The sequence below is a fragment of the Balaenoptera ricei genome, chromosome 20, assembly GCF_028023285.1.
Source record: "Balaenoptera ricei isolate mBalRic1 chromosome 20, mBalRic1.hap2, whole genome shotgun sequence".
NCBI classification, from domain to species: domain Eukaryota; kingdom Metazoa; phylum Chordata; class Mammalia; order Artiodactyla; family Balaenopteridae; genus Balaenoptera; species Balaenoptera ricei.
The window spans coordinates 48,762,042-48,785,553 of NC_082658.1; the positions used below are offsets into that span (position 1 = coordinate 48,762,042).

The 23,512-nt window shown below is 38.4% G+C and overlaps 1 protein-coding gene and 2 non-coding genes across 9 annotated transcripts in view; all 3 read right to left on the reverse strand.

Annotated features, from left to right (window-relative positions):
• SSH2 (slingshot protein phosphatase 2) overlaps positions 1-23,512 on the reverse strand; it is a 246,683-nt gene that overhangs the window by 42,409 nt on the left and 180,762 nt on the right. For 6 of the 7 annotated variants that reach the window (XM_059908626.1, XM_059908624.1, XM_059908620.1 and 3 more), the window contains 4 exons: positions 19,173-19,237; positions 6,714-6,835; positions 2,174-2,242; positions 1,316-1,381 (listed from right to left, as the gene is read on the reverse strand). In XM_059908626.1, coding sequence (XP_059764609.1) covers positions 1,316-1,381; positions 2,174-2,242; positions 6,714-6,835; positions 19,173-19,237 — 322 coding nt within the window. The remainder of the gene's footprint in view (positions 1-1,315; positions 1,382-2,173; positions 2,243-6,713; positions 6,836-19,172; positions 19,238-23,512) is intronic. The other variant, XM_059908622.1, reaches the window with a different exon arrangement.
• Positions 11,756-11,825, reverse strand: LOC132356262 (small nucleolar RNA U2-30). Its single transcript, XR_009499787.1, has one exon. It is a non-coding gene; the product is annotated as a small nucleolar RNA U2-30 (small nucleolar RNA).
• Positions 11,964-12,043, reverse strand: LOC132356264 (small nucleolar RNA U2-19). Its single transcript, XR_009499789.1, has one exon. It is a non-coding gene; the product is annotated as a small nucleolar RNA U2-19 (small nucleolar RNA).

A 23,512-nucleotide genomic window follows, 5' to 3' on the forward strand; every position in this document is an offset into this window, starting at 1 on the left:
TCTGCAATAAGCCAACAGAGCTAGGACTAGTCAGTCTACTTTAGAACATCAAAGCTTGAATTACTTGAATCCTTAAGAATTAAGACTGCTTTGTACTCCTCCCCAAAATATAACTGAAAACACTGCATTTATGGGACTTATGGGTTTTACCTGGTATAGGTCAGTTGCTTTTAATGGACCCTTAGTCAAAAGAGGTCATAAGTTTTCTATGAGAAATTTATCTGTGAAATATGCCCTAAATCTAAAAATTGGTCTAAACACATAACCTGAAACTCTGCCCTACCTCAATTACTGCATGAAATAAGATTTAATTGTTCAGTTGACTCTCTTTTAGGACCGCACCCACTTCAAGCCTATCAATCCTGTTATTCAGGGGTAAGTTATCTCCCTGGAGTCTTTTTCAGGCTCCTTTATTTCTTGTTTGGCTTGCATTCTGCCCATTCTACTCATGGGGACTTCCACTATAGAACAGGCAACTGAATGAGGAACTGAAATTCAAATCGCTGACTGGGGGATGACTCTGAATCTTAAGAGTCACATCATTCCCTGCTTATACTGGATCATTTTTCTAGATAATCTAGAACAAGAGAATAAGAATCTATTCTGTCTAAATGTAAGAGATACTCTTAGGCCAGTTATATAACCTCTCCAAACTTTGGTTTTCTCACCCATAAGAAGGAGCTAATAATACTATTTTAGGGAGTTGGTGTGATGATTAGATGTATTCCATGTAAAGCACTAGGCTCAATGTCTGACATATATAGTAAGTAACCCAAAAGTGTCAGTACACCAGCTGATGGTTATTAACAACTACAATGTTTTTTCTAGGCTTTATTTGCATTATATAAATAGTCTCACAAACAGTTGCCAGCAATTAGATGGAAACTTATCGATGTATAATATAACTCCATCAGTGATATCCCTGATTACCTGAAGAAAGGGGAAGTTAATGCATAGTCATGAATGTTCTAGACTCGGCTCTAGACTGCTACTAACTCAGTCAATGTGTCCCCATAAAACTCAGTTCCAACTGGCTATTTGATCCATTAAGTGTCTTCCAGAGTCTAAGAGCACCTCTGAGTTTCACTTGTTCACCAACACTGAAGGCCTTCCATTGTGATAATTTGAAAACTGAACTTCTAAGTCATCTTTAACTATGATGGCCACACAGACAGATCACACAAAATCCTATACACACAAACAGATGACAGAGCATTCTCGTAAAGAACTGTATCATTTCAAATACTACTTCTCACAAAATATTGTTCCAATAACGTTAAAAAAACTTTCACAGAGATATTAAAAGTCCTCTTACCACATTGCCTGCACAGACACAGGTTTGAATATGTGAACTCTGTTATCTGTTGATACGCTGAACCCGCTAAGGAAAACAGAATGAGACAAAAATCCATAAATGAGAGTAGGTTATTTCAGTTGTGAGTTTTCAAGGCTGTTTCCCAGGCTAGCAATTGCTGGCTCAGTAGAAGGTATCATCAGGCACTTTGTGTAGAAGTTAACTGGAGTATGGGACTTGACTGAAAAGCTTCAACGAATTGTCTGATTTTATCTACCAAGCAAAATGAATGGACTCCCACATTGGAGTCAGGGAATTACATACTGCTTCCCAGCTGTAGCTATGGACAAACTGTTCTGCTGTATGTTTCTATTTGGAAGTCTTGTGGGTTCTTAGCAAACCTGACCCTGGTTTTATAAACTGGAGCAAACATCTTGCGTCTCTTGAGGACACATTCTAAAAACACCAGTAGGTGGGGGTGGGGGGGGGTCGCTGGAAAGAACTGGCACAGGAATGGGTTATACTGTAGGCTGACAGCTGGCAGAGGCAGCAAGAGGTTATTTGAAACAGAACATATCATCCTCTGGGAGAGCACTGCAACAGTCCCACATGCTCAGATTAAAGAGTGAGCCAACAAACTAGTTCTTCTTTGTTTGGATTCTTACCATAGTCGGTCTAAAGGAGTAGAAGTGAGAGGCTCTGGCAAGTTGTAATTTTACTCTACTTTACAAAACAGGAGTTTAAAAGGACTCACTGAGCTGCGGACATGACAGTTCAGTTGGGCACAATGGGCCTCCCATTCAGCTGAATGAATGGGCACTAAGATGGAACCCCACCCCTTGGCTTTCTGTTGGAGAATAAAAAAGGGAAAGCTCTTACCCATCACCATCCAAATGAATTAGGGTGTCACTCCAGAGAGGCAGGACTAAGCCCATGGTACAAGTGCTACTGCAAGACAAGAAATAGTCCATAAGTTACTTCCTGTTACTTTAGGAAGCAGCTGTTTATTAACTCTTTCACTACAAAGGATAAGTCCCTAAGCTCTAAGTTCTGACATAAGTGCAGAAATTTCTATCATATTACTAGTAACCCAACATATGTGCCCAGGAGCTGTTTTAAACAGGTGTTAGTTAGGTCTATATGTATTAAACATAGAGAACTTATTGACTGAGCTTCCTTTACTGCTGTCTTGCACATGGCCACTGTCTAAAAAAGTCCAGGTGATCGCTGACTTGCGATTGGCAGGTCTCAGCCCAAGTTCACAGCACCCAATTCAACTCAGAATGATTTCTAATGCCAAGAACTACTGCTAGTTACTGAAGACCTCTGAATATGTGATTTGCTCAATTCTAATCCTGAGGTTTACATAGATTTATTAAATAAGAACATACTCAATAGTCTAAAAGGGAAAAGTAATTGTTAATGGCTTGTAATCAATTAGAGAGACAAAACAGACACATTACAACTTAAATAAATAAAACAGTGCTTGGTGGCTGTGCACTGAAACAGCACTGCTGAAATGCAGAGTGAAGCGGAATGTCAACAACCAAAAAAAGGGTAGCTCTAGTATGGTATATTAAAATATTATTTAAATCACACCCTGTCCCAGGGAGGAAACTAGCTTTAAGTTAATGGAACAGGTTGGGATGGGAAGCCATGGACTCCCAATTGTGTCTCTATCACACCACTTCTCTGGACAACTATAATCTACCTTAGAACTCTGCCACTTTCTCTCCTTAAGGCTGCCATAAACCATTTTCCCCTCCATCCAGTCTCCCAAAGGCTCCTACACCCTCCCCCTTCCAATGTATCTAGAAAAGCAGCATGGTATAGTAGAAAGAACACCAGATGTAGGAGGTGGAACAGCGAAGTATGGTTAAGAGCATAGGCTCTGGAGTCAGAGGGGCTTTGGAATCTGGATTCTGCATTAACTGTATAATTTTAGGCAAATTATTTAATTGCGTTGTGCTCCAGTTTCCTCATCTGTAAAACTCGGATAAAACCACTTTCTTTATTGGACTGTTTTGAAGGTTAAATTAGATAACACACCAAAAAAAAATGTGTACAACAGTGCCTAAAACACAATAACAACTACCACTTGAGCAGTTGAGCAGTTATACTATATCAAAAGATCTGGATTCGATCTCCTTCAGCATTTCAATTCCTTTTGACAAGTTATTTAACCTCTCACAGCCTTAATTTCTTCATCTTAAAATATAGGTAATGAAACCTAAGCTTCACAGGATTATCATAAAAATTTAAAATATTTAAAGTGAAACAATACATATGAATGTATTGTCATGTAAAACAAATGTTGAATATGAATCTGTGGTGGGTGCTCTGACACAATGGAAAGTGATTTTGGCAGGGCAGGGTGGGGGACATTATGAAAAATGCATTAAAAAAACATGGGGAATACTGAACTCCCACTGCTGCTGGAGTCACTGCAGGGCTAACAAAGGCCATTCCCTAGCTGGGCTGTATCTAAGGCTCTGCACTGCACTTGCTGGCCTGTGTTACTCACAACTCCACTAGTGATTCCAGAGTTCAGGAGATTCAAATCAAGATTGCCAACAGCTTAGGCACATTGTAACCTTGGGCCTGAACTCCTGAACAGCTATCAAGCCAGGCCCTGGAGGGAGGAAGACTGCTCCGCCACTGTTTTTGTTGACTAGATGAGGTGAGTACAAGGAAAACCTGTTTTGAAAATGGCTTCCCAAGGTTGAGCGAGTTATTTTTAGAGTAGTTTTTTTTTTTTCCTTAAGTGAATGCTTAGCTAGGTCCTAGCAGCAAGTATAATTTGAGTATAAACATGAAGGATTTATAGCTTAGTGACAAATCGAGAAATTAAGTAACTACAGAAGATACCAAAGGTCCAAAAGAGTGTGATCTATGAGCTTGTGACCAGACACCAGTTAACCTTTAGACAAGTGACAATGATATGCAGGAACCAAACATCACATTTTCTGCTTGTATTCAGGTCAGAATGCTTTTTTACATTAAGAAGTAGCTTTTTCACATGACAGGAAAGAGGCCTGAATTAGGCACACCTAGTATTTTTATCTAGTTTATCTTGAGTCTCATGAAATTTTCTCCATTAAAGTATAGTTACTTATTTTAATAGATACTCATTCCATTAAAAAATTATTTATTGAGTGCCGCTATGTACCAGACATTTCAAGGTGTTGGGGGTATGAAGAAAAATTATAAAATAATACCATAAAACTCTATTACTTTATAACTTGACATATATACCAAATGCAATTTGGAAACCAAGGTTATAGTTTTTATTTAAAAATTTATTACTTAAAATATAACATAATACTCAAAGAACTTATAAATAGGCTAAATAAACTGGCTGTAATATATCTTGAGAATTACTTGGGATGAGCATGTCATAAACAATCTGGGTTCCACTTTGGTTTAATACCGTTTTGAAACACTAACTTTTTATATTCTCAGATACAAAATGATAAAGATTCCTTCAAACAGCAACTGAGATAGAAATGACACTAGATTACTTGAGCAACAGTATTCTGAAGTGGGCAGCAATTTTCTTACTGTCCAAGCTCATTCAGACAGAGGGTGTAGGGGAATTCATAATATCAAATTTACCAAGTAGAATGAAAACTAGTTTCTATAGCTCTTCTTACCACATTTTATCTTCCATAAATGAAAATTTTCTGTTAGTCAGATACGATTCAGGCAGGACTATTACCAAAGACAGATGCAGTTTACCGAGGATAAATTACTGAGCACCCACATTAATAAGCATTCTTTATGATTTCTGGGAACGTTTAGGACAAAGTGAAAGAGAGATAAGATTAGACATCTGATTTCCCACACTCTGGGTCAGGAGAATCTGAAGTTGTCGCCTTCTCTCTCTAGGGTAAGACTCAAATGACATTTCCATGCAGCTCCAGTTCCTGTTTTATGGGCTTTCCAAAGGAGTAGTCAGGGAGAACCAAACAAAGGAAATAAGATGGAGAGCAGCACTTGTCCACCTGATCCTTCTGCAATGATGGAAATGTTCTGTAAGTGTACTGCCCAACAGGGAAGCCACAAGCCACATGTAGCTAGAGTACTTGAAATGTGGCTAGCTGTGGCTGAGGAACTGAAATTTTAATTTTATTTAATTTTTATTTATTTAAATAGTTACAATGTGAGTAGTGGCTATTATACTGGACAGCACAGATCTAGAGACATAAAAATCCAAATCAGAGGTCTTAAAGTACTAATGAATGTAGGCAAGGTAGGTATTCTTACAGGATAAATGCTTATTGAAAGATCTGTGTTGCTTAGCTAACACCAGAGGTTAAAACCATGCAGGAGAAAAAGCTTCCTAAATGTGGTTTACAAGCCTGTGTAATTTCAGAGCGTACGATTAAAGGCTGTAAGTGGTATACAAGGTAACAATTCTGGCCTTGTGATCCTGGTGAACCCACATATCATTTTCAGGTTGACTGCTATGTACAAGCTCAGGTAAACACTAGTTTGGGAATCTTTCTGGTGACAATGTGATTTTTTTTTCCTTCCAACATCAGGACAATGAGAATCACTCTTAGTCTCCTCTTCTCTTTGCGGCTAAATTCTCCCAGGCCTGGGTCACACCCCTAGCTACTCCACCATCGCATTCTAGTCCTGAACCAGGAAGTCAATGCTTTGAGCTATCTGGCAGGATTTCCTGAGGCTTATTATCTACAGTGCAAAGGTCTGCTTAGCAGCCACATTCCACAGTCTTCCCAAGGTTTCTCCAGAAAAAATGGGAAAATAAAATGGAAAGCAACAAACCTTAGTGGCACAAAAAAGCCAGGTGATACATGGTACCTTTAATCTTAGGATGTATAGTGCTGCTAAAGCCAAAGGTAAATGATTATAAAAGGTTCCGTTTTGAGTTTAAACAATCATCCCCCCTGCCTTTTTTTAACTCAGAAGAAGAAAAAAGCAAGTGTAACATTTGACAAAAGCAAGGTGCAAGGCCATGGATATAAGAGACTGGAATTAAAGTGGGCTCTCTTTGAACCCAGAACCCACTGGTACACTATCACAAAGGGTGTGTGCCCGAGAACCACCAAATGAATCGTTACTGCTTAAAATAAAGTGGACTGCAAAGAAAAGCCAGTTTTTTTCCCCCCTTGGAGATAGAAATTTAAACCATTTGCTTTATATCATTACCACCTAAAGATGAGAGGAAGAAGGTAAGGAATAGTGGTAAATTAGGAACACACAACCAAAGACATTCACTAAACATTTTTGTCTCTCAAGATTGTGTGACTAAGATACTTTTGATGTTCTCTAGTTTTACGCACTGAACTTTTAGATTAGAACTGCATAAGATGTTTTTGTGATAACTCAAAAGGTAACTGGAGTGGGTTGTTTAAAAAGAGGTTTTCTCATTCTCCCCTCTGTGGTACCATACCTGTCATTAGAGGAGAAATCCATTCCTAGGACGATGCTTTCTTCAGTGTCTTGTCTACCATTAGTTGAAACCACTACCATATAGCGTGTTCGATTCTGGTAAGTACTTTCTAGTCTTACAGCCTGGAGGTTAATAGACAATAAAGAAATTAAGAAATTTAGAAGATCAATTTTAGATCATTCAACCCTTTTTACATCACCATTTTAAAGCATACTCAAGGAGAGAGAAGAGCCAGTAATTAGGAGACCTAAATTCAAATCCCAGTTCATGTATTAACTATGAAAACTTCAGTAAGTTAATTGGAGGGAAATATAATAATACCTATTCCATTGGGTTGTAAGAATCATATGAAATAATGCATGTAAAGTACAGTGCTTGGCATATACTAAATGCTCAATAAATGTTTGCTATTAGGATAATTTATAACAATAACGATTAACGGGGCATGTTCTAATGATCTAAGAGTGGAATGTGAGGTATATGAATGTGAGCACCTGACTCACAGATCCATGTCCCGCAAACAATTATAATAGGAAGCAAAGTTTAATATCTAAGAGGAATATGCTCTATTGCATTCTTACAGATTATACACTACAAGATTTTCTTCTTTAGTTTCAAATATCAGAAGTTTATATTAGTTTTGTCAAAATTATGATATTTTAAAAGGTCCTTCAGAAAATTCAAATATGCACATGGTCTTAGATGATATTAAGGATTTACTGTTAGTGTGATAATGGCATTGTGGTTATGCCTTTTTCTTAAATATCTGGAGTGAGATGACATGAAGCCCAAGTTTTACTTTAAAATCTTCCAACAATGGGAAGCAACAAGATATTCTTCAGTAGGTGAATGGATAAACTGTGGTATATCCAGATAATGGACTAAAAAGAAATGAGCTATCAAGCCATGAAAAGACATGGAGGAATCTTACAGGCATATTACTAAGTGAAAGAAGCCAATGTGAAGAGGCTAGGTCGATAGTATGATTCCAACTCTATGACATTCTGGAAAAGGCAAAACTATGGAGTCAATAAAAAGATCAGTAGTTGCCAGGGGTAAGGGGAGCACCAAGGATTTTTAGGGCAGTGAAATTACTCTGTATGATACTCAAGTGGTAGATAACGTGTCATTACACATTTGTCAAAACCCATAAAATGTATAGCACGCAAGAGTGAACCCTAATGTAACTATGGACTTTGAGTAATAATGATGTGTCAACGTAGGTCCATCAGTTGTGACAAATGTCCAGCTCTTGTGGGAGATCGTGATAATGGGGGAGGCTATGCTTGAGTGGGAATAGAGGGTACGTGGCAAGTCTCTGTACCTTCTGCTCAATTTTACTGTGAACATAAAACTGTTCTAAAAAATGCAGTCTATTAAAAAAATTTGCTAAGAGGGTAGATCTTCTATTAAGTTCACCATCATTGTCATCATCATACGGAGGGAGGGAGGGTTGGAGGAAACTTTTAGAGGTGATGAATATGTCTGTGACATAGACTGTGGTAACGGTTTCACAGGTACATACTTATCTCCAAACTCATCAAGTTGTATATATTAAATATGTACAACTTTTTGTATGTCAATCGTACCTCAATAAAGTGGTTTTAAAAAGGTTCCAGAAAAGAAAGAATAAAAGGGGGAGATAAATGAAAGAAATCTGGCAAAATGTTGATGGTTATTAAAGTTGGGTAACGGGTTCATGCAGACATATTTTCTACTTTATATGTTTGGGAATTTTCTTAATAAGAAGGCTCAAAAAGATACTTTATAAACCTTAAAAATAAAGTAAAATGGCTACTAGTCAACATTCATTCAATTATTTACTCTGTATCTACAGTGTATATCATCAGAGCAGCCATGAGGATTCAATGGTGGAAGAGAGAGATATGGTTCCTGCCCTCACAGACTGCAGAGTCTAGACTACTCTTCTTTTTTTCTGTTAATAAAAAGCCAGGAAGATGTGCACTGGAGGCAGTATCCTCTGTATAACATACTCTCCCACCCCCATTCCTTATCTCAGAAGAGAAACTGTTCCAATCCTATCACCTGGCTCAAGAAATTTGTCACAAATTTGATAGAAATTTCTATTTGGAATTCTTTCAGCGCTACTCTTCTTGGAGTCTCCTCCTTCGTTCTGTCACTATTCCAAAAGTGGCCAGGCAAAGAAAAAAAAGAGACATCAAATGACCCACTTAGAAAGGCAGAGGTGAGTCTCTCCTGGCTATCTTTTCACCTCTATTCTGATACTCCTAGGAAAAGCTACTTGTAAGCACAAACACCTGACGTAACTACATTAAGCTTGTCTCTAATAAAGAGCTGATAGAGCTGATATACCAAGAATGTAATTCCCACCATACTAACTCCATGTACCAGGTAGAGAGCTGTATTGCTGACTTTTATGTTCCATGAACATCACAGATTCATTCCATTTTAAGCTTCTTAGATGGAAGAATAGCACTTAGAGTCTTGGGATTTGATCATGGACCTCTAGATAGCACCTGCAGTTATTACTAAACTTTTACTAAACGGAAGTGGAGCTTTAATCAGGGGGTGAGAAGCCATGACATTAACTTAACACCTACATCCTAATTAGAAGGACAAGATCAAATTTTGTTTTTAAATTTATTTATTTTATTTATTTATTTTTGGCTGCATTGGGTCTTTGTTGCTGCGCACGGGCTTTCTCTAGTTGCAGTGAGCGGGGGCTACTCTTTGTTGCTGTGCATGGGCTTCTTATTGCAGTGGCTTTTCTTGTTGTGGAGCACGGACTCTAGGCACACGGGCTTCAGTAGTTGTGGCACGTGGGCTTAGCTGCTCCATGGCATGTGGGATCTTCCCGGACCAGGACTTGAACCCGTGTCCCCTGCATCGGGAGGCGGATTATTAACCACTGTGCCACCAGGGAAGCCCAAAATCAAATTTTTTATAAAAAATTTTTTTTGCAATGCCAGGAGACAGACCTGAGGCTTCGAAATTCCCTTTAAGCTTCAAGATTCTAGATTAAGGAAATAAATAAAAATTTAAGAGCCACAGCATAGAGAAAAAACTAATACCCACCCTGGTTTGAGGTCTATTTCACTCCTGTGTTGGGGAGATTGACAAAATCTAATAATCTAATTTGATTCATTAAGTCAATCAGAGAAATATAGTTTAAAATGGCAGTTTGCACATAGTACCCTAATATTAATTAGAATTGGCAGGAATTCCAATGTTTCCTCAGTTTCCAGAACTCACATGGAATAGATGACAAATAAGGCAACAATTCAGATACATTTGATTAAAGTTCTCATTGAAAAGGATACTACTGAAGTTTACTCTAATCCCCCAAATAAAATAACATTTTGGATTTTTTTTTAAAGTCTTTATTGGAGTATAATTGCTTTACAATGGTGTGTTAGTTTCTGCTTTATAACAAAGTGAATCAGCTATACATAAACATATATCTCCATATCTCCTCAACATTTTGGATTAAAAAAAAATATTTTTCTTATCTATCTATCTATCTATGGCTGTGTTGGGTCTTCGTTGCTGCTCGCGGGCTTTCCCTAGTTGTGGCGGGCGGGGGCTACTCTTCGTTGTGGTGCACGGGCTCCTCATTGTGGTGGCTTCTCTTGTTGTGGAGCACGGGCTCAGTAGTTGTGGCTCGTGGGCTCTAGAGTGCAGGCTCAGTAGTTGTGGCACACGGGCTTAGTTGCTCCATGGCATGTGGGATCTTCCCAGACCAGGGCTCGAACCTGTGTCTCCTGTATTGTCAGGTAGATTCTTAACCACTGTGCCACCAGGGAAGTCCCAACGTTTTGGATTTTAAAACGTGGCAGCAATAGCAACTGAGAAAATTATTCCAAGAAAGTCCATTTATTGCTAAATTTGGAATAGTACAAGTTTCAGGAGAACTGGATCCAGCAATCCTAGGTCTGAGAAGTCATCTCATTTTCTTTTTTTTTTTTTTTATAAATTTATTTATTTATGTATTTATTTTTGGCTGTGTTGGGTCTTCGTTTCTGTGCGAGGGCTTTCTCTAGTTGCGGCGAGCGGGGGCCACCCTTCATCGCGGTGCGCAGGCCTCTCACTGTCGTGGCCTCTCTTTGCGGAGCACAGGCTCCAGACACGCAGGCTCAGTAGTTGTGGCTCAAGGGCCCAGTTGCTCCGCGGCATGTGGGATCTTCCCAGACCAGGGCTCGAACCCGTGTCCCTTGCATTGGCAGGCAGATTCTCAACCACTGCGCCACCAGGGAAGCCCCATCTCATTTTCAAAGCTCATCTTATCAAAGAATGTTAAAACTTCCCTTGTTTAAATGCTTAATCTGATTATAAGCAGTTCACAAACCAATACAACAACTTCTGCTCAGCATCATCCAGCATCAGGAAATACTCCTCCTTAAGTTTACATTGCACCTTTGTCTTTAATCTATTTCCAACAAGAATCTTACATCATGCCCCTACATGCAATATTTATCCTGAGGGAAGCCACATTATAAAGTCCCAACGTTAGACAGGCAGCTCACGCAATCCATCAAGAAAGAAAGGTTTCAAAAGTATGCAAATATTAAATTCTAGCCAAAAGAACAAAGTTAATACCTAAAATTAAAATAGACTTCAGATGTGACACTAATGAACTAAAGAACACTGTCTTCAAAAGAAACAGAGCTTGAGGGAGTCTCTGGATTTTATTATTTTTTAAAATCTCTATGAAATTCTTTAAAAAAAGACCCTATGGGAGGACTTCCCTGGAGGTCCAGGGGTTAAGACTCTGCCCTTCCAATGCAGAGGGCGCGGGTCGGGGAACTAAGATCCCTCATGCCGCAGGGTGCGGCCAAAAAAAAAAAAAAAAAAAAAAAAAAAAAACCCCTGCAAACCCAATGACTTATATCTGTGCAGGCATTAAAAACAGATTTATTTACTGACATAGAAAGATACCCACAGGAAAGTTTGACAAAAGCAGGTTATAAAACAACATTTAGATTTTCACCTGTTTGTTAAAAAAAAAAAAAGATAAAAAAGGCACTCTGTCATGACACATACTTTTTTTGTTCTTTCATTTCTGAGCTCAGATCAAGTACAGAAACCTTAATTGTTATAAAGGTCAGTAGTAAAATCTTTTCATCATGGCTCAGAACTGATTAGCCTTTCATACACACACTGCCCCTCCCCCCAATCTCATTCAACCACTGACAAGTCTTCAGTGATCCACCGTCACCTTATAAGTACATAAGCCCATACTTATGTTTTAAATTACTTTATACTTTTGCTTCTCAGTACTACAGAGATCATGCATTAGGTAGACTGCAAGGTTTTCTGATGCTCAGATTTGGCTGTTTTCATCACTGACCCAGTTCAGTAAGAGCAGATCGCAGAGAATCAGACACATACTCTTACACGTACACTTAAGATTAGAAGGATACTCATCCAAAGAGTAAGAATGGTTTTCTTGGAGTATAGGATACAAAGTGATTTTTACTTTGCCTTTATGCCTTTCTGTACTGTCTGATTAAAAAAAAAAAAATTAACCCCTTTTTCTTTTTGGAAAAAAAAACAAAACCAAAAAACTCAATTTTCTTAAATTCTCCTGCAAATTACTCAAAAACAACTCCTAGTACCTTGTCAGCACCTCACTGCTAGTTAAAAACACTAGCTGAAGTTACTTTAAATGTTAGGAAAGCTCTTAATTTCCCAGTCTTTTTTTTTTTTTTAATTAAATGGGTCTTTGATAATGTGCAAGAGTACTGTAAAACCACTGCCTTCATTTTTTCAGCTATGGTTTTCCTAAGTACTAAAGTTAACGCTTAAGATTGTATTTACAATGTAGAGCTTCCTTGGAGGAAAAATTAGTTTAGTCCTATTTTCAATGCTAAAGCAAAATGTGGGATTTAGTGCCTTTATTTGTTGTTGGGTTATTAAAAAAAATAAAAGCAGGAATTTCAGTTAACTATCAAACTTTTAACCTTATGCACAATCCCCAGAATGAGAGTTTCAGCATTTCAAATTTAACTCAAAACAAAAGGCTTTGCTTTGAGTCTACAAATGCTCCTTTCAGTTAGAAAAGTGCTAATTTGTCCAAAGTCACACAATGTATTCACTCATTTTCTTGAAGATGACTCACTCAATAATCTGAAACATAATGACTATGTGTTTGTAACAATTCAAAACAACTGCTGTAAAATGGCTTGTTGCTTGAACTCTGAATTAATTCAAAGGCGTCAGTTACATTTTTTGAATTTATATTTTATAAATGTAAAGGAGGTGAAGCTGCATACTTTAGCAGGAGAGAAAAAATTTAATTGCCAATTCTGCCTTCGTAACTGCTCCCTTATGCTTTCACAAGTCTCTTGTGGTTGAAATTATTTTAACATTCAGAGGTGCAATCCAAACTCTGGAATTTTATTAATGAGAAAGAGATAAATTGAGTGATAGACCTCAGCTTTAGCTCTACCAAAGCACATAATTTTTGGAAACTAGCCACAAATTTCTATCTCTATTTCTAATATATGCAAATGACCATTATTATGGGTTTGAGAGGGGTTGTTCTCAAAGTGTGACTCCTGGACCAGCACCATCAGCATCACTTGAAAACTTGTTAAAAATGTAAATTATCACTGCCTCCCGCTCCCCAAATCAAACTCTTCAGGTGGAGTCCAGCAAATGTCAGTTTAACAAAGCTCTGGAGGTGATTCTGATGTACTCTAAAGTTTGAGCATCACTGCTTTAAAATACTAATGCTGTAAGAACTGGACCCCACTTTTTTCACTTAAAAAGAAGTGTTTAAGATAGAAGTATATCAAGAAATATAGACAAGATTTATGTAAGTATAATGCTACATTAGGATTAGGATATAAAATAATTATGGAGGGATTTCTTATTTCAATTCCTTTAAATTTCAAAGTGAGTTTCTCAACAAAAATTAGTGGCCATGTCAAGAAGGCTACAGAGGCAGCATTCAAGAGAAAAAATGACAGAATCTAAACACAGAATGATCAGTGTAATTACCATACAGTTCAGAGGGCTGATCATCAACTTTCCAATCATTCATGTATTCTACTCATTATCTCTCTTCCCAGACACAAAGCAGAGATTGGCTATTTGGATTTCCACAGATACATTAAGTTCAATTTCCAAGTTATCACCTTAGCCCAGAAGGACTCGTCACCACGCACCTGGATTACTGCAATAACTACCCAGCAGGCTTCCTGATTTAAGTTGGCTGCCTCCTCCCCTCTATTCTGTATTAGCTTCTGAGGAATCTTTCTTAAATACTGTAGCTGTCAAGTGCTCATGGAACATTCTCCAGGATAGATCATATCTTGAGTCAAAATCAAGCCCTGGTAAATTTAAGAAAATTGAAATCATATCAAGTATCTTTCCCGACCACAACACTATGAGACTAGATATCAATTACAGGAAAAAAATCTGTAAAAAATACGAACACATGGAGGCTAAACAATACACTACTAAATAACCAAGAGATCACTGAAGAAATCAAAGAGGAAATCAAAAAATACCTAGAAACAAATGACAATGAAAACATGACGACCCAAAACCTATGGGATGCAGCAAAAGCAGTTCTAAGAGGGACGTTTATAGCAATACAATCCTACCTCAAGAAAGAAGAAACATCTCAAATAAACAACCTAACCTTACACCTAAAGCAATTAGAGATAGAAGAACAAAAAACCCCCAAAGTTAGCAGAAGGAAAGAAATCATAAAGATCAGATCAGAAATAAATGAAAAAGAAATGAAGGAAACGATAGCCAAGATCAATAAAACTAAAAGCTGGTTCTTTGAGAAGATAAACAAAATTGATAAACCATTAGCCAGACTCATCAAGAAAAAAAGGGAGAAGACTCAAATCAATAGAATTAGAAATGAAAAAGGAGAAGTAACAACTGACACTGCAGAAATACAAAGGATCATGAGAGATTACCACAAGCAACTCTATGCCAATAAAATGGACAAATTCTTAGAAAAGCACAACCTTCCAAGACTGAACCAGGAAGAAATAGAAAATATAAACAGACCAATCATAAGCACTGAAATTGAAACTGTGAGAAAAATCTTCTAACAAACAAAAGCCCAGGACCAGATGGCTTCACAGGCAAATTCTACCAAACATTTAGAGAAGAGCTAACACCTATCCTTCTCAAACTCTTCCAAAATATAGCAGAGGGAGGAACACTCCTAAACTCATTCTATGAGGCCACTATCACCCTGATACCAAAACCAGACAAAGATGTCACAAAAAAAGAAAACTACAGGCCAACATCACTGATGAACATAGATGCAAAAATCCTCAACAAAATACTAGCAAACAGAATCTAGCAGCACGTTAAAAGGATCATACACCATGATCAACTGGGGTTTATCCCAGGAACGCAAGGATTCTTCAATATAGGCAAATCAATCAATGTGATACACCATATTAACAAACCGAAGGAGAAAAACCATATGATCATCTCAATAGATACAGAAAAAGCTTTTGACAAAATTCAACACCCATTTATGATAAAAACTTTCCAGAAAGTAGGCATAGAGGGAACTTACCTCAACATAATAAAGGCCACATATGACAAACCCACAGCCAACACTGTTCTCCATGGTGAAAAACTGAAACCATTTCCACTAAGATCAGGAACAAGACAAGGTTGCCCACTCGCACCACTATTATGCAACATAGTTTTGGAAGTTTTAGCCACAGCAATCAGAGAAGAAAAAGACATAAAAGGAATCCAAATCAGAAAAGAAGAAGTAAAGCTGTCACTGTTTGCAGATGACATGATACTATACATAGAGAATCCTAAAGATGCTACCAGAAAACTACTAGAGCTAATCAGTGAATTTGGTAAAGAAACAGGATACAAAATTAACGCACAGAAATCTCTTGCATTCCTGTTCACTAATGATGAAAAATCTGAAAGAGAAATTAAGGAAACACTCCCATTTACCACTGCAACAAAAAGAATAAAATACCTAGGAATAAACCTACCTAAAGAGACAAAAGACCTGTATGCAGGAAACTATAAGACACTGATGAAAGAAATTAAAGATGATACTAACAGATGGAGAGATATACCATGTTTTTGGATTGGAAGAATCAACATTGTGAAAATGACTCTACTACCCAAAGCAATCTACAGATTCACTGCAATCCCTATCAAACTACCAATGGCATTTTTCATAGAACTAGAAAAAAAATTCCACAATTTGTATGGAAACACAAAAGACCCTGAATAGCCAAAGCAATCTTGATAAAGAAAAACGGAGCTGGAGGAATCAGGCTCCCTGACCTCAGACTATACTACAAAGCTACAGTAATCAAGACAGTATGGTACTGGCACAAAAACAGAAACGTAGATCAATGGAACAGGATAGAAAGCCCAGAGATAACCCACGCACATATGGTCACCTTATCTTTGATAAAGGAGGCAAGAGAATACAATGGAGAAAAGACAGCCTCTTCAATAAGTGGTGCTGGGAAAACTGGACAGCTACATGTAAAAGAATGAAATTAGAATACTCCCTAACACTGTACACAAAAATAAACTCAAAATGGATTAGAGACCTAAATGTAAGGCCAGACACTATAAAACTCTTAGAGGAAAACACAGGCAGAACACTCTGTGACATAAATCACAGCAAGATCCTTTTTGACCTGCCTCCTAGAGAAATGGAAAGAAAAACAAAATTAAACAAATGGGACCTAATGAAACTTAAAAGCTTTTGCACAGCAAAGGAAACCATCAACAAGACGAAAAGACAACCCTCAGAATGGGAGAAAATATTTGCAAACGAAGCAACTGACAAAGGATTAATCCAAAATATACAAGCAGCTCACACAGCTCAATATCAAAAAAACAAACAACCCAATCCAAAAATGGGCAGAAGACCTAAATAGACATTTCTCCAAAGAAGATATACAGATTGCCAACAAACACATGAAAGGATGCTCAACATCACTAATCATTAGAGAAATATGCAAATCAAAACTACAATGAGGGGCTTCCCTGGTGGCGCAGTGGTTGAGAATCTGCCTGCCAATGCAGGGGACACGGGTTCGAGCCCTGGTCTGGGAAGATCCCACATGCCACGGAGCAACTGGGCCCATGAGCCACAATTACTGAGCCTGCGCGTCTGGAGCCTGTGCTCCGCACCAAGAGAGGCCGCGATAGTGAGAGGCCTGCGCAATGCGATGAAGAGTGGTCCCCGCTTGCCACAACTAGAGAAAGCCCTCGCACAGAAACAAAGACCCAACACAGCAATCAATCAATCAATCAATCAATCAATCAATAAGAACGTGAATTTCTAAAAAAAAATGTTCTTTAAAAAAAAAAAAAAAAAAAAACTACAATGAGGTATCACCTCACACCAGTCAGAATGGCCATCATTAAAAAACCTACAAACAATAAATGCTGGAGAGGGTGTGGAGAAAAGGGAACCCTCTTGCACTGTTGGTGGGAATGTAAATTGATACAGCCACTATGGAGAACAGCATGGAGGTTCCTTAAAAAACTAAAAATAGAACTACCATACCACCCAGCAATCCCACTACTGGGCATATACCCTGAGAAAATCATAATTCAAAAAGAGTCATGTACCACAATGTTCATTGCAGCTCTGTTTACAATAGCCAGGACATGAAAGCAACCTAAGTGTCCATCGACAGATGAATGGATAAAGAAGATGTGGCACATATATACAATGGAATATTACCCAGCCATAAAAAGAAACGAAATTGAGTTATTTGTAGTGAGGTGGATGGACCTAGAGTCTGTCATACAGAGTGAAGTAAGTCAGAAAGAGAAAAACAAATACCATATGCTAACACGTATATATGGAATCTAAAAAAAAAAAAAAAAGGTTCTGAAGAACCTAGGTGCAGGACAGGAATAAAGACGCAGACGTAGAGAATGGACCTGAGGACACGGGGAGGGGGAAGGGTAAGCTGGGACAAAGTGAGAGAGTGGCATGTACATACATACACTACCAAATGTAAAATAGATAGCTAGTGGGAAGCAGCCACATAGCACAGGGAGATCAGCTTGGTGTTTTGCATCCACCTAGAGGTGTGGGATAGGGAGGGTGGGAGGGAGACGCAAGAGGGAGGAGATATGGGGATATATGTATATATATAGCTGATTCACTTTGTTATACAGCAGAAACTAACACACCATTGTAAAGCAATTATACTCCAATACAGATGTTTAAAAAAAAAAAATACTGTAGCTGTCCCATGTAACTTCTTGGCTCAAAAACCTCTAATGCTTCACTACAGATTACTGAAGAGGTAGAGGTACTAAAGGTATTAAATATCAGGGGGTCAGATAGGGAATGTAAATGAGTGGAGTAGTCCACGTGAAGATTAAATGGGTAGAAATACTTTTCACTTTCCACAAAGAATCATACGCATCCCATTTTTACTTTCCTACTTTTATTAGATGTTTTACTATAAGGCAACAGTGAAGGAATGATGACAAATGGTGACACTTGGCTTTAGTGTGCAGGAGACAACAGAATACGTACAAATTACAGTAAATTAAGAACCCAGGCCACACTTATGCCCTCCCCCTACCAAGTCTAGCCAAGTTTTGCCATGTAAGAATAAGATCCCAGTGTTGCCAGAATTCTTGATTTTTGAAGAAAAGCCCCAAGTCTGGATTTCTATGTGAAATCATCCAGCTTTAAAATTCTGGCTCAGATTTAAAACAACGACAACAGCAACAAAAACCACTGTGTGGTCCAAACAAAACATATCTCTGGCCTGTGGACTGCCAGATTGAGACCTCTAGTTTGGAGCATTAAGTCCCTATTTGCCTGCCTTGTCTTTTGGTATCTTAACTTCCCTGTATTAACAACAGTCCCCATACTTAGGCAGCATTTTATACTCTTTGATATGCTTTAGTGTCTGTTTGATTCTCTCAACTGTGAGAGGTAGGAAAGAGATAAGGAAGCAGGCACAGACAGACAAAATGATTTGTCCAACATCACATGGTTGTCTCTAAGCCCAGGTCTCCTGACTCTGAGTCCAGCATAAACCTTTGGCCACTTTACTCTCTCCCTGTCCCTCTTATGTGTGCTTTTGCTTCAGTCATGCCCTCATCTAGAATGACTGTCTTCTTTCCTTCTGCCAATCTCATCATCTTTCAAGACCCAGCTTAAGCTCTACTGTCTATATAAAACCTTCCTCAACTAGGTTAAGTGGCCCAGTTTCTTTTTTCTGAATTTTAATTGGTGTTATGGTCAGTAACTTACAAACTGGTGCTCATCAAGTCTTGAACCAAATTATTTCACATCATTTCAGATTAACTCATATCCCCAGTTACATTCTAAGCTCTTTGATGATGGGGACATGTCATTCTTCTTTTCTATTCCACACAGTTTTTATGCTGGGACATAAAAATGACTGTTTAATGTTTGCTATCTTAGACAGTCTTTTGAGGAAGAAAGTTATAATAATACCTCTAACTTACCAGCCTGATGTTGTCTTCTGGGCGGAGTAATATGAACATTGCTTGGAGATGCTGTTGGAGATCACCTGGTGAAATTTACAAAACAAAGGATAATTATTCTCCATTGTAATGTTAACAGAGAGGATTCCTTCTACCCTAATAACTTGTGTAAAAGAAAGTTCTGGTTCACTGAGGGATTCTAATTAGACACAGAAATTGAGTGAGTGTCTTAATATGAATGGTAGACTGGATCTCTATACATTCACTTTTAAGTCTACACTACATTAAAATTTGCTTCGTGTTTGTCCTATGAAAGCTGCACTTGAAACCAGTCAGTTTTGTACCATGATTGATGTTGATGAGAGCGATGGTGCAATGTGTTGGGCAGAGAAAGCACTGGCTGTGCTTTCAGGCCCACTGAAGGTGGAATCAAGGGAATCTTGAAATTGGGATGTATGGTATACAGTGTTAGAATTATCTCTAACTTTTAAAAAGCTAACCATTTTGCCATTCTTATCTCTGTAATTGTGATATTCAGTTGCACTTAATCTAAGAAGAATTTTAGATTCCCCCCTAGAATAATGTCAACAGTTAAAAATGATTTCCACATCAGTAGCTGATATTAAAAAGACACTTTACTTATTAAATACTGCAGATCTCAAGGGATATATATTCTAGTGAACATATTATTAGGTGCTTTAAAATGGTCAATCAGGGACTTCCCTGGTGGCGCAGTGGTTAAGAATCAGCCTGCCAATGCAGGGGACATGGGGTCGAGCCCTGGTCCGGGAAGATCCCACATGCCGCAGAGCAACTAGGCCCGTGCACCACAACTACTGAAGCCCGCACACCTAGAGCCCGTGCTCCACAACAAGAGAAGCCACTGCAATGAGAAGCCCTCGAACCGCAACGAAGAGCAGTGCCTGCTCACCGCCAACTAGAGAAAGCCCACGCGCAGCAACAAGGACCCAACACAGCCAAAAATAAAATAAATAAATAAATAAATAATGGCCAATCATTATTTCAATCCTCACTTGCTTTTATACATTCTATAAAACTAAGTTAAATTTCTTTGTATTAAACTATTATAGATTTCCTCAATTTCCCTGTTCTGTACTAGAAAATCGGAAGCTTTGGCTAGTAGATAATTAGATAATGTGCTGTCATAAACGATAACAATCAGAGAACAAAAAAACTTCATTCCTGCCCAACCCTTTTTCAAGAGTCTAAAGTGAGTAATGTAGCTGCATAATCATGGATGCCACCGTAACCTGTTCTCACATTGGTCTTGGAATCTACATACATGATTTTCATCCACGTAACTTCACAGCTGTTAATGATGAGATGAAATGCTGATATGTTCAAGAAGTAGAGAGAGACAGGAAGAAAAAAGAAGTAGGTTGGCAAACAAGTGTGTTTGTCCCTTGTGGCTTGTGGGATCTTAGTTCTTTGACCAGGGATTGAATCCAGGGCCCCTGGCAGTGAAAGTGTGGAGTCCTAACCTTAAAGAATAGTTTTCTTGCCTTTTTCTCCCCCTCATTTTACTGCTGGCTTCTGACCAATTCCATTATTGCAGAATCTTTCAACTTTCAAAATTAAGAGTCATTATGTTTGGCCATTCTACTATACTTCAAACCCAGAGACAGAATCTAAGTCTCATGTGCAAGAACCAGTGTGGGTTCACAGTACAAATCCAAGAGAAATGAAAACATATGTCCACACAAAAGACCTGTACACAAATGTTCATAGCAGCATTATTCATATTAGCCCCCAAATGGAAAAAACTCAATCGTCTATTAACTGATGAATGGATAAATAAAATGTGGTATATCCATACACTGGAATATTATTCAATCATAAAAAGGAATAAAGTACTGTTACATACTATAACATGGGTGAGCCTTGAAAGGGGCCATGTCTCAAGTGAAAGGTGCCTGTCTCAAAAGATTGTTTATATGGTTCCACTTACATGGAACACCCAGAATAGGCAAATCTATAGAGACAGAAAGTAGATTAGTGATTGTTTAGGGCTAGGAGGGAGGGTGGGGGATACAGGGAGTGACTGCTAATGGGTACTGGGTTGCTTTTTGGGGTGATGAAAATGTTCTAAAATTAGATTGCGGTAATGGCTACACAACTCTGTGAATATACTAAAAAAAAAATCACTGACTGTACACTTTAAATGGGTAAATTGGGTGAATAATATGGTATTTATGTCTCAATAAAGCTGTTAAAAATAAAAGAATCAGCGTGGGGAGACAAAGTGTTAGGTTTAAACAATGAAGAATGACTACAGTTACAATTGAGGTAAGCAGCTCAGGCTTTTGAAAAATTAAGTTTCCTTTTGTTCTGTCAGGACAAATAACCTGAAGAAAGAATTTTCAGGATGGAGAACTTCTAGAGGAGAAACATTTCTGGGCAAACAGCAGCCCTAAGACTCCACTCCAAGCACTACTGGCCCAAAGATCTAGCTGGACCTTCTTAGAAGGTCCGACAAAAGTCAGGGAGCCCTACCCCTACAGTAGGGCTTCTTACGTGAGCTGGGTATGTGGAAGCTCAGGTTTGCTAGTGGTGAAAAGTACTGCCATGAGGTATTTCCTCTTGGGAAACTGTCCTTCACAGAGACTAATAGAGGCAATATACCCATACCATTAAGATCCTTTTCCTACATTTTGTTTTCATAGACTTCACTGCTGGTAGCCAAGTTTTAGACTTCAGTTTGATTTTAAAGACTTTTGGTTGTTTCTCTTTAAAATGTTAGCAGACATTCACTTATAATATCACTTTTTGGTTACAGAAAAGTACTTGGATATTTTTAATGAAGCCCAGATAAAATTCTAACTCATTCGTTCAAGAAATATGCATAAGAAAGTACAATTAGACAGAGTAAGCCCTTGATCTGCTCACAATTCTGCCATCATCTTTCAGTTACTGCGGGCTCAGCCAAGGGAGCTCCAGCTTAAGTGAAGGTCTGGCTCTGTGAGCTGCATTTATACTCACACTGCCTCATCTGCTCTGGTCTGGATCACAAGTAAAGTCCATTCATCTTGTGTTAAATCTGCTTTTCTTTTTGGTATGGAGAAAGCTAAGTGAACAAGGTCAAGTAGAAACCTGGGTGGCAGCTGAGTGTGGAAGTCTGACCAAAGAAAAAGACCAACCAGGGCCAGGAGCTTTAAAAGCCACTGACCCCACTTACTATTACATGCCACAGAGCAATTTGCCTAACATCTTAGTCAGACAAGCTGGATTTAAACCAATATTTTGTCTTCTTTTTACTGTGATAAATATCCACACCAAACAGAAACACAAAGCTCAGCTGGGTCTACTTCCTCTGTGCATTCAAGTTTTGGTGGGGGTGGGGAGGAGTTTCCCCCTTGACTCTGGTGGTTGGCATTGAAGAGGAAGGGTTTTAGAAAATGCAGTACAAAGTTAATTTTCCAAAGAGTTTTTTCACCTGCCCCTTTTAAAAATTTTCCATGGCTGGAGAGTTTTGGTAGGAGGATAATACTGTCCAATGAGATGGATTATAATTCTGAGCTGCTACATTTGGAACTAGATGAAGGTCCAAACAAGAAGCAGGGCAGCCACTAAAATAGCTAAGATTACCTGCACTGGAGTTAAACCCACTACTGGCTCAATGGGACCCAGTACTTCTGGCTTTCACCTCTGACCTACACACTCAAGGTTTACAGTCTTCTTTGTTCTCTTCTTAGTAATTCCAATTTCTTCCACTCCTGGACATCACACGTCATCAAAATGGCACATTTTGGACAATAAGCAAACACTCTTTGTATAGCACTGATTGGGATTTCTCTAATTGGTGTCCTCAGGACAACTGACTTTTTTTTTTCCCCCCAAAATGACACAAGTTAGGCTTGCTGTTAGAAGAGAGGCATAAGGCTGATTATCTTCCTTTAAACTGTGGATATGCTATACCTGGAGACCTCTTTCTCTAGACAAACTTTCTTCGATTCTTTCTTAACCTCATCACCACAATGCACCTGACTTTAGAGAAGTCTAACATATGGAAATATTAAATGCGTACACTACTGTTAGTGGGTGTGATACAGTGATTTATAATAAAAAAAATATATATTTGGTCTTTGTCCAGTTCCTGGCACAGAGCTCTTAAAATCATTGGAATTTCTTTCTTTCTTTCTTTTTTTTTAACATCTTTATTGGAGTATAATTGCTTTACAGTGGTCATTGGAATTTCTTAAGTGATGTGGAGCAAAGAAGGTGTCTTTTGTTCTATTAATGACTTGACTCTATGAAAGCACCTAGGGATGGGGGCTGGTTGCCAGGGGAACCAACCATGTGATTAGAGGGTTGGAACTTCCTTATCTGCGCAGGGGAGAGGG